The sequence below is a fragment of the Marmota monax genome, unplaced genomic scaffold (assembly GCF_021218885.2).
Source record: "Marmota monax isolate L192 unplaced genomic scaffold, Marmota_monax_Labrador192_F-V1.1 WCK01_AAM20220418_F8-fsc00024, whole genome shotgun sequence".
NCBI classification, from domain to species: Eukaryota; Metazoa; Chordata; class Mammalia; order Rodentia; family Sciuridae; genus Marmota; species Marmota monax.
The window spans coordinates 11,918,913-11,931,016 of record NW_026695224.1 but is presented as its reverse complement, the minus strand read 5'-3'; the positions used below and the strand labels follow the sequence as shown (position 1 = coordinate 11,931,016).

Below are 12,104 nucleotides of genomic sequence, written 5' to 3'. Positions count from 1 at the left end.
CCAAAATACAAAAAAAATGGTTCAACAGCTATGAAGAACAGTGTGGAATCACTCAAAAAATTAAAAATAGAATTAATATATGAACCAGTAATTCTACTTCTAGCTATACACTCAAAAAAAAAGTAGGGTCTCAAGAGCTATTGTACACCCATGTTCATAGCAGCAGTATTGATAGTAGCTAAAAAGTGAAAACCACCCACATGTCCCTCAGTGGATGAATTTTTTTAATGGTATAAAAATACAATGAAATATTATTCAGTCTTTAAAATGAAGAAAATTCTGACCCATGCTACAATATGAATAAACCTTGAGGATCTTAAGATAACTGAAGCAAGTTGAAAAATAAAAACACTGTATTAATCCACGATGTGACTTACAGAGAGCTGTCACATTCATGTAGGGACCGAGAGTGAGAGGGTAGGTGCAAAGACTTGGGCAGTAGAGGGAATAGGAAGTTTTCATTCAATGGATATCAAATTTCAGTTTTGCAAGATGAGAAGATTTCTGGAGATGCGCTATACAACTGTGCAAATGTACTTAACACTAGTGAACAGGACACTTAAAATGGTTAAAATGGTAAGTTTTATGCAATCAGCATTTTACCAAAAATAAATTTTTTACATTAAAAAAAAAAGATCTGGCAATAATTAATCCTTAAAGACATTCATTCCATAGTTTAGCAAAGTCAGATCTACCCTAATGCCCAACCTGCCTTCCTGACTACTGTTAGCATTTATTTTGTTCCCCAGGCTCAGAAGCAGATCCTCACATTAAATGTGTGGATTGGCCATTTTTTCTTTCCCTATCTGATGCTGCAACACTCTCCACAGGCAGCCAAAGCTACTGTGTCCATTCCTCCTATTCCGGTCAAGTCAACGTCTCAAGAGGCCACCTCTGGCCATTCTATTTAAAATTGCAAACTTCCACAGCAACTTCCACTGCTCCTTCTCCTGTATCCACTGTTTTCCTTCATTTTCAGTATCAAATTTTAACCTATTATTTGTGTTACCTTTTTACTGTTTTTCTTACTCCCCTCACCCAGCGCTATCCATTACGTAAGATCCATGAAGGAAAATATTTACATCTCGAGGGGGTAGAGAGAGAAAAGGGGAGGGGAGGGGAGGGGAGGGGGGATAGTAGAGGATAGGAAAGGCAGCAGAACACAACAGACACTAGTATGGCAATATGTAAATCAATGGATGTGTAACTGATGTGATTCTGCAATCTGTATATGGGATAAAAATGGGAGTTCATAACCCACTTGAATCAAAGTGTGAAATATGATATATCAAGAACTATGTAATGTTTTGAACAACCAACAACAAAAAATTAAAAATATATATATATATATTTACGTCTCTCTTCTTCACTACTAAATTCCCAACAGCTGGAACAGAATCGGGCATGGTATGAGCTCAGTAAATTTTTATTGAACAAATGGATGCATCAATCAATCAATAGGTGACAGATAGCAGCAATCCATATGACTGTGTGTGTATTGTGTTTGTGTAAAAGACAGAGAGGGAGAGAGACAGACAGACAGACAGAGAGACATTCATATGTGCTTGTATGTTGAAATAACAGGACATGAAATATCAACCAACTATTTACACTAGCAGAGAAATCTGTCATACTCTGTAGGAAATAATACTCATTATCCTCCTCCCTGAGTTTCACGACTGACAGGGAGCTCGGGACCTCGGATGTTCCGTCTGTGCTTGAATCAGGATAATCGAGCTCCTGTTGCATAAGAGAAGTCCCAGGACTGAAGGCCAAAAGACAAAGTGAGAGCCCCAGGTTGGATGCTGGCTCCTGGGGATGACACCAGATGAGCAAGGCTGCAACGTAGCAGTGGAGTCATTGGGCTACCCGGTCCTGTTTGTCCCCTGAAGCAATGAACAAATGCCTTCTGCAGAACCCACCCTCAGTGCCTTCAAATCAGACTGAACTAATAAAAGATGAGAAGCAGAAAATGTTTTCAAGATCATGCCACCCTCCCTCCTCCTTGGGAAATTGAGAAACAGAGGGAGGGAGGTAAAGACTTACCCAGAACCCACCCAAATCACAGATGTCACTAGAACCCACCCAAATCACAGATATCACTCTCTCTATGTCCTGTGAAAAACTCATTTCTTAAGACGGTGGAATGAGACGGACATCATTACCCTAAGTACATGTATGAAGACACAAATGACGTGACTCTACTTCGTGTTCAACCAGAGACATGAAAAATTATGCTCTAATTGTATAATATGAATGGAATTGCATGCTGCTGTCATATATAACTAATTAGAATAAATAAAATAAAAAATATAAAAAAAACATTTCTTCTTGGTACTGTTTCTGAGTTCTCAATTAAGAAGAGGGTCTTCCTGCTATACCTAATTGACTATGATTTGTTCATGACAGACTTAGTTCAAACTGGACTCTGGCAGGCATGTTTTTAGTGAAAATTACACTCAAGTAGTAATTCTCTGAAATTACAGGTCACTATTACTCATTAAGAAATTCTGAAGATGTTCAATAGTCCCTGGAAAAGGTAGCAGACAGCATAGCTTAGGCAAATAATTTGAGTTGTACAAACGAACAGTTGGGAATCAGTCTGGCTTATACACAGCTGAAAGATATTGAGCCATAACTGTCGTATCTTTGATGTTTGCAAAATCTTCCAGAGGACCACGTGCATTACATCTTTTGTGTATGCTCTGTGTACATCTCCAAAATAAACAGTTCTCTTTCCTAAGAGGGATATTCAATTTCCAAACTAGTTTATGTGCATAAACTGTTTTAAGGCAACAAAAACAGATACAAAATTTCCCTTCTGCTAATTTAATTTTGCAATAAGGGATTGTTCAGTGAGTAGAAAATTGGGCAAGTCATTTTCCTTTGGCACTAACAACACAGCAGGAATATATAAATAGGCAATGGATAGGCAGATTCCCCACATGCACAGAGGATAGCAAGAAAGCCATGCACATTTAACAAGGCTTGATTTTTCAGTTTCTCTCCCTTATTGGAGAGTAACCATGCTAACCTGTGCTCACCATGGAAGCCACCTCTTTTATCCTTCTCTTCAGCACAAGAGTTCCACCAAAATTAATAACCCGGAGGACCTCTCAGGAAATCTATTTCATGGCAGGCTGTGTGTGTGTGTGTGTGTGCACGTGCACATGTGTGTGAACACAGAAGCTTTCAACTTCATAATTCAGTGAAAGTTGATCATAGTCAATGCTTTATTTTAAAGAAAACGAAGAAAATCACAGTTGATACATTTAATGAAAACTTACAGATTTGGGTCCAAAAACAGTCGTAACAGGCACCAAGGAGAAGTAAAGTCTTCTCTCTGTATGCCACATTTAACATTTTCTGGGAAGTGTTCAGAATATTTTTAGAAAATCTGCTGTTAAAATGGATTCTCAACTCAGAGGGAAAATGTCCATGCAGAATACAATTTCAAAATGATATGGGTAATTTTTTTTAATGCGCTTAACTATTACAACCACCAGCACCTTCCCTTGGCCAATGGGATTCTTTAAGTCAAACTCTACAATTTGCATTGTGGTCTCTGTACCTGAATAACATTATGTTCACATGGAATTCAGGTTGCAGAGGTACAGAGTGAGGGTCATCTAAATATGACACCCTACTTTTTAACTAAATCCACTTATTTCCTAACTGCAAATTTTATGACTTATAAACATATTTGTGGGTAAAGATTTTAAGCTACCTAGTTGGCCAAGGAAAATGTTGAATTGATTATTGGAAGATAATAAAAGTTATTCCTTTTACCGGGTTATCAGATGATTTGATTTTGTGTTACCACATTGGGCTGAATTACAACAATAGTATCTAATATATATGAGAGGGTTTCCCTTTCTCTTTCATTTTCTTGAAGCTTGTAGTAGATATAGAGAAGTCAACCCATGTTTTATCATTTAGTTTCTGTCTAATAGTCTCCAGCATTTCCTCTTTTCACTCTGCACTTTCCAATTCACAGTACATTTTATGAGGACTCAGTTGTGCCTGTCATGATTGTTAGTTCTCCAGAGTCTAACACAGTGCCTGGTACAAAGTTGGTATTCCATGTTGGTCTATAGTGACAACTTTGCCTGCCACAATAGGGCTATACTTTCTATTCTCCTGTTGAGTAACACCACGTGGGTAACATCAATAGGTTAGATATTGGCTTCCTCAGAGTCCTGGGGATCAGGCAGAGGTGGCAGATTCCTCTGTGATTCTGATTAAATCTAGGATTCTACATGAGGTATAGCTGAATTAAGAGTCAAAGCTCAAAAAAAAATAAGAATAAAATGATGTCATTTGCTGGAGAAAGAATGGAATTGGAGAACATCATTCTGAGTAAGAATAGCCAGACTCAAACATCATTTCATATGTTTTCTCTCAAATGTGGAAGCTAGAGAGAAAAAAAGTGAACTCGTGAAAACAGAAAGGAGACCAGTAAAGCAGAGGAAAGGGATGAAGAAGGGAAGGAGGGGGTACTGGGGAATGAAACTGACCAAATTATGTTATGTGCACCTATGAATAGATCACAATGAATCCCCCTATTTATAATGCATCAAAAAAATTTTTAAATAATCTCATAAAATTCCATAAAAAATGAAGAGGAGAAGGAAGAAGAAGATGAAGAATTTTGGAAAGCCCTAGAACACTTCAGATTCCATATCTGTATTGGGGGGAGATCAAATGCAATATTCCCTAATACTTTTCTCTTGTCTGGATTGATCAGTTACTTGAGAAATAAGAAAGTGTAATTACTTTTTTAATCCAGTACGTTCTGAGTCAAGACATATGTCCCCATGTTCTTTAAAAGGAAACAATATTTAGCCAGGTGCAGTGGTGCACACTTGTAATCCCAGCAGCTCAGAAGGCTGACGCAGGAAGATTGTGAGTTCAAAGCCAGCCTCGGAAAAAGTGAGGCACTAAGCAACTCAGTAAGTCCGTGTTTCTAAATAAAACACAAAAGAAAGAGGGGATTTGGGGATGTGGCTCACTGGTCAAGTGCCCCTGAGTTCAATCCCCAGTAACCAAAAAAGGAAATAATATTTATAGATCAGCTGACAGCTGTAAATAAACATCATATTCTTTTTTTACTTTTTTAAATTGATTTTTATATGCAACAGTGGAATGCATTACAATTCATATTACACATATAGTGCACATTTTTTCATATCTCTGGTTATATATAAAGCATGTTGACATCAATTCGTGTCTTCATACATGTACTTTGGATAATGATGTTCATCACATTCCACCATCATTTCTAACTCCCTGCCCCCTCCCTTTCCCTCCCACCCCTCCGCCCTATCTAGAGTTTGTCTAATCCTCCCATGCCCACCCTTTCTCCCCCACTATGAATCAGTCACCTTATATCAGAGAAAACATTTGTCATTTGTTTTTGGGGGATTGACTAACTTCACTTAGCATTATCTTCTCCAATGCCATCCATTTACCTGCAAATGCCATGATAAACACCATGTTCTTTTGAGAGAATGTGTTTTAACATATATATTACATTGTTAAAATGTATTAGACTGTAACTCTTTACTTTTCCCTGTGTAGACATGAAGGGCATCAGCATAAATTAAGAGTATGTTTATAAGGAATGGAGAACATGTGTAATAAAGACTGGTAAAAGAGTTAGAAACTTCTATAGAAGCAGCAGAGGCAGCATTTTGAACATATTGAAACAGCCAAATTTTATGCAATAGAACTACAGTATCCTTTTTGTAATTTTGTGAGCAATGTTTTATAAGTAATCAAATTTTCTGGTATAGAAAATGTTAACTGGATAATATTATAAGTGAATCAATAATATTCAGAATTAATGGAAGCGATTACTTTTCTAGAAAATTTTTCAATTAGTTTTTTCCCCTTGTAACTTTCTCTTTTTTCTAATAAAAGACATAATTGTGGTGGCAGTGTTCACTATTGAATGGGATGGCAGCAGTAGAGGGCTATAGTTAGAGATGGTGGTAACAGTTGTGAGTGGTACCAATGGGTGGTGGCAGTTGGTGGGGTGTGGTGGTAGTTGGGGGATGTGTGGTGGTAGTTGGGGGATGTGTGGTGGTAGTTGGGGGACGTTGTAGCTTTGATCTAGAACATCCTCTAAAGGCTCATGTGTTGAAGGTTTGGTCCCCAGGGAAGTAATGTCCAGAGATGGGGCTCTTTGAAAAGCAATGGATCATGAAGACTCTGACCTCATCAGTGGATTAATCCATTGATGGCTGGATGGACTCCGGGGAGGTGGTGGAAACTGCAGGGAGGTGGAGCATGGTTGGAGGAAGCAAGTCACTGGGGGTGTGCCTCTGGAGACTACGTCTTCTCCCTGGCCAGCCTCCTGCCTCCCCCACCCCACCTCCTCTGTCCCTCTCTCCTGCCTCCCTCCCTGCCTCCTGGGGATGTCAGGAGCTGAGCAGCTTTCCTCCACTACATCCTTCTGCCATGATGTTCTGCCTCACTTCAGGACCAAAGCAATGGAGCCAGCAGACCACGGACTGAAACCTGTGAAACCACGAGCCAAAATAAATCTTTCCTCTTCTAAGTTGTTTTGACAGGTATTTTGTCATCCTGACAAAAAGCTCTCTAACACAGGGGAGGCAGCAGTGGTAACCCTTGTGGGTAGTGGTGATGATGGAGGTGGTAGTTGTGGGTAGCAGTAATGGCAACAGAGATGGCAGTTATGGGGGTGGTGGTGGTGGTGGTAGTGGTAATGAAGGAGGTGGTTGGGGGTGATGATGATATTAATGGGCAGTGGCTACTGTGGGCAGTGATGGTAGTGGTAGTTGGAGAGGGTATTACGAATAAATGGTGGTGAGGTGGAGGAGATAGTTTTGAGTGGGGGGAGTAATGGAGATAGCAACTTGGGAAGACAGCAGTAACGGTTGAGTGGTACTAGCTGTGTGTAGCAATGGTGGTGATGTTAGTTGAGATGGGTAGTTATGAGGGGTAGAGGTTGGTAATGGTGGTTGTACTTGTTGGAGAAGATGATGATGATGATAGCTGTGGATGGAAGTAGTTATGGGAGGTGGCAGTTGTATATATTTGGCTGAGTGTGGGAGAAACACAGGCAGGGGTAATTACTCTTAAGGAAAATTTTTGTGATTGTTTTACATGATCCCATTACTAAATATATAACATGCATAGCCAGTGTATATTATGATAAGATGTGGTTTAACATCGCTAACATAAAACCAACACTGTCACCAAAGCTATCTGGGTTTCCTTTTCTGTCCATCTGTTGATGTCACTGAGGGAAACTCAACAATGTAACAAGGAAACTGTGCCACTTCTCTGACAGTAACTTAACTACTATTACCTCTGTGCGTTCCATGTCATGGAAGGTGGCAGAGGCAGGGGGGGGTGTACATATATACTTAATTTAATCCTCATAAAAGTACATATGATTTCTATTTTGCCAATAGACATGCTTAGGATGAATGAATGATATTGAACATTTTGCTAAGGTCATTCAGTTAAGAGGTAAAGTTGGATTTAAAATTAAATCTGTCACTAAACCCTATTATTATCCCTCCTGAGATGTATAATTGAGGGTCTACAGTGGGGAGAGATAGCTGCCCTTTGGGTTGGGAGTAGAGGGACCATGGTATAGAGCATGTTTTCAAAATCTCTCTTTTTTTCTAAAACAAATAAATCAATGAAATGTGGCCACACTTAAATCTACTAGAGGGGAAAATAGATGTGCCTGGGGAAGAAAAAAGACTGATCTTTCTACTTATAAGTCTCTTGAAGTAAGGTAAGTAAAATGAAAATATTTTTAATAAAACTGGAGAACTTGATGGAGGAGGAGCACGACCCAGTACCAGGTGTGACAGCTCCCAGTTCTGAGGAGCACTTGTATCACATTTTGCTCCTCCTCCGATCCTTTGAATTGATGGGATTGTTTTACTGGATACTCTGGTTCCATTTTGTTTCTTCCACCCCTTGCCTGTGTACTTTGGGTAAGTACTTTAGACTCTCTGAACCACTGTTTTTCATCTAGAATTTTCAAATAACAACCTCATAAGATTACTGCAAAATTAAGTGACATATGTACCATTACTAAGTACTTAACATGTATAGGCAGTGATGTGCACCTTCACATGCATTATTGTTGTGGTGTGAACTGATAAATACAATCAATAAGAGTATAAGTTATAGGTTATAGATTAGTAAAAATATATATATTATAGATATAAGATTTTTGATAAGTGAAATAAGACAATTATAAAGCAAGGACTGTCATAGACAGGCCTAAGACTCCGTTTTGCTGCCTTCTATTAAAAAAAAAAAAAAAAAAAAAAAAAAAAAACCTGTATTCAACGCAGGATACAGTGGTCTTGGTGACTCAAGACTTTCAGGTAGATTCTCGCTCCTGCTAACCACCTGCTCAAACTCAGGATACGGTTGTCTAACACCTGCCCGAACCCAAGATGCGATTGTGAGTTGCTGTGCCAATTGCTGTCTTAGCTTCTATGATTGGCTTGTTTGTATGACACTAAGGAGAGCCCCTGAGTTGTGGTTTTCATCTTTAAGTTCCCAGGACACAGGCCAGGAAATTGCTGTTCTCCCGCAGAGCTTCCGTCTCTATGGGTGGGTGACAGTCCCCAGCCAGGTAAATAAAGCTCTCTTCGATTTGAATTTGGACTCAGAGTGTTTTCTGAAGCGGCTTCCCATAACATTATCAGCATTTATTCATTCATTAAATGATTTATTGAGCAACTCCATGCATTAGTCACTGTGTTAAGTGCTAGATACAGACACCAAGGGTACAGATGACAATCTGTGTCCTTGTGCAGCCGACATTCCAGCTAGATGAGATGAACAAAAAAACAAAGATGAACACTGAACGTTAGGTGGTGGGAAATGATGTGAAGGAGAAGAGCAGAGGAGGGAAATGAGGAGTGTCCCAGTGGAGGAGGGGGTCACCATTTTAAGTTGGGTAGCTAAGGAAGCATTCACGCAGAGGTGGCATTGAAGACAGACCCAAAGAAAGACAATGAGCCAGGAAAATGTACACCAGAAGAGTAATCCAGGCACATGGGAGGTCAAAAAACAGCACCCAGGAGAACTTACTGGTGTGTTTCAAGATCAACATGGAGGAGGAGGTGAGGCGACTTCCGGCGGCGTGACCTGAGCGCAGGGCCTGCTGGGTGACGGAGCCGGAAGGGGATTGTATTAGTGAACTTGGAGTCATTGCTGACATGTCTGACATTCAAGAAGCTACTAACCAGCTCCTGGACGTGAACCTTCATGACAACCAGAGATCTGTACCAGTGACAGAAAGTAGCATCAGAAGTTCATTGTCTGAGATCAGTTGATAATTTATTTGTGGTTGTTCAGGAATTTCCAGATTACCAGTTCAAAAATACAAAGGAAGAAGTTCTAAAGGATTTTGAAGACTTGGCTGGAAAACTCCCATGGCCAGATCCTTTAAAAATATGGAAAATTAACACCAGTTTCAAGAAAAAAAAAAGCGCAAAAAGATAAATCAAAATTCCAGTAAAGGGAAGATTGATAATGGACAAGGAGACAAATTAGATGAGAGAGATGTTAAAGAATTCACCAACAATGATTTAGATTCACACATCTTAGACTATTATGAAAATCCAGCCATCAAAGAGGAGGTATTAACATTAGTAAGTGATGGCTTGGCATCTTGCAAAGATGAGATCGATGAAGGCTCAAAAGAAGAAACTGAGCATCAAACACTAAAGTTTAGAGTCACGTGCAACAAGGCAGGAGAGAAACATTGCTTTACCTCAAATGAGGCTGCAAGAGATTTGGGGGGTGCTGTTCAAGATTATTTTAAGTGGAAGGCTGATATGACCAACTTTGACGTGGAGGTTCTCTTGAATATCCATGATAATGAAATCATCATGGGAATTGCACTGACTGAGGAAAGTCTCCACCGCAGAAATATTACACATTTTGGACCTACAACTCTTAGATCTACTCTTGCCTATGGGATGCTCAGGCTTTGTGCACCTCAACCTACTGATATAATAATTGATCAAATGTGTGGAACAGAGGCAATACCAATAGAGGGTGTGGTGAGCCGTGTTTGTAGACCGTTGCCGCCATTAGAAGATAGTGCCCGTCTCCGTTGTGGATCTTGGTAAACAACTCCTTATTAGGAAAAGTTGGCGCGCTGTCCCTCAATACCCTATGAGAAAACCCCGCGTGGCAGCTTTGGATTGGATTTGAGTAAGCTTTATTAGGCTGTGTGTGGGTGCGTGGAAAGAGCGCGCGCTTGAGAGAAGACTAGAGTTAAGGCCTGAATAAACCGCTGAAAGAAGAATCCTGTGTCGTGTCTTCCTTGCTGGCGAGGGGGTCGCGACAAGAGGGAGCAATGGAATGGGCTGACTGTTATCATATTGCTGGTGATAATAATCCCCTGGCTGTGAAAAGAGCAGCAAATAACATCTCATCTTTACTCACCAAGAGCCAGATGAAAGATGGCAAACCATCCTGGGGTTTGCCCATTGATGCTGTGCAGTGGGAGATTTGCAATCTCCCATTGAGAACTGGTTCTGTGGACATTATTGTAACAGATACGCCATTTGGAAAAAGAATGGGCTCCAAGAAGAGAAACTGGAATCTTTATCCAGCTTGCCTGCGAGAGATGAGCCGTGTCTGTAGACCCGGGACAGGCCAAGCTGTTCTACTTACTCAGGACAAGAAATACTTTACCAAGGCATTATCTGGAATGGGACACGTATGGCGAAAAGTGCCTACAGTCTGGGTGAATATTGGGGGTCTTCATGCTGCAGTTTATTTTCTGAAACGTACACCCCAAGCTTTTGTTCATCCTGTGGAACAAGATGGAGAGAGAGGAACTCCTTGGTAATGCATAGGATGAAGATAATTAAGAGTATTATACTTTTCAACACTGGGAATGTCAGCATGAAGAACTTTAGAGAAAAATAGTATTAACAAAAGTGCAGTCTACTATTTAAACAAGTCCAAAGCTCTTCTCCTTGGTTAGCAAGATACAAAGTAATGTAATATAACTTTAAAAGAAAACATTTTCCTTGGGGATATTTTGAAAAGGGTAGCTGTGCAATTAGTATTTTTCTTACACTGCTTTAAAGATGATTAGGGAAAAGCCTACCAAGGTACTCTAGGATCTAGGTTTTAGAATGTTTTATTTTTATTGTGTCAAGTGGAAAGCCACCTTGGCCCAAAGGCAAAGTGTCTTAAGCTACATCTTTCTACCTATGCAGCTTTGCTATTTAATAGCTCAGTACTCTTTACCTCAACCTCAGAAAAATGAAGCACTATTACATTTTGTGAATAGTATTTGCCCCATGACAAAATGGAGTAGACCCATAGGAAAATTTGCCATCTGCCTTAAAAATTAAAGTATGCATGTTATCCAGATTAAAATATACAGAATTAAAACAGAGGGGTAGAATTTATGAAAGGGTTTGCAAAGACACTTTACTTTTTTTTTTTAACAGTACCAGAAACATAGATAGCTGGGGTGTGGGACCTACAAGCCAAATCAAAAGAGATTTTTTTTTTTCAGTTTACAAGTCTGTTGTTTTTCAAGGCAACCATAAACATGTCTTCAGTACTTTTTTTGTTGAGAGAAAAAAAAATAGTCTATGTTCAAATGAAAACTTAATTTAGGGGCCATCTAAGTTTGTTATTTCCTCATAGATTATTTTTCACATTTAGTTGCTTTTCAACTCACAGGAAGTTCTTCCTGAGTTTTGTGGAAAGTGAACCTCAATAGTCAGTCTTAGTGAAATGGTGCTTCCCTAGGATAAAAAGTAATTGAGGTTTTATGTGGAATTCTTTTACAGTGCCCAGTTTATTTTGAAATATCTGGCTGCATTCAGCTTATATTTTCAGTGTCATTTTAGTAATGTGATAATACTACTCCCTTTTGATGTCTCCATTTAGAATAAAAGGACAGTATACTTTGAGAGAAAAAAAAAAGATCAACATGGAAGTCAGTATGACGTGAGCAGAGAGGGAGAGAAATTAGAGAAAATTAGATCAGGAAGAATGGGACTGGGGGAAGGGGAAGATCAGGTACGGGCTGGCAGGCCATGGTCTGGGCTTTGGCAACCACTCGG

The 12,104-nt window shown here is 39.6% G+C and overlaps 1 protein-coding gene across 1 annotated transcript; it reads left to right on the top strand.

Moving 5' to 3' along the window:
• Positions 1-9,148: 9,148 nt before the first annotated feature.
• Positions 9,149-11,162, top strand: LOC124086651 (tRNA (guanine(6)-N2)-methyltransferase THUMP3-like). Its single transcript, XM_046435073.2, is given in 4 exon segments — positions 9,149-9,313; positions 9,315-9,487; positions 9,490-10,065; positions 10,362-11,162. Coding segments are annotated over 4 exon segments (1,347 nt in total). The 5' UTR covers positions 9,149-9,221; the 3' UTR covers positions 10,868-11,162.
• Positions 11,163-12,104: the final 942 nt, after the last annotated feature.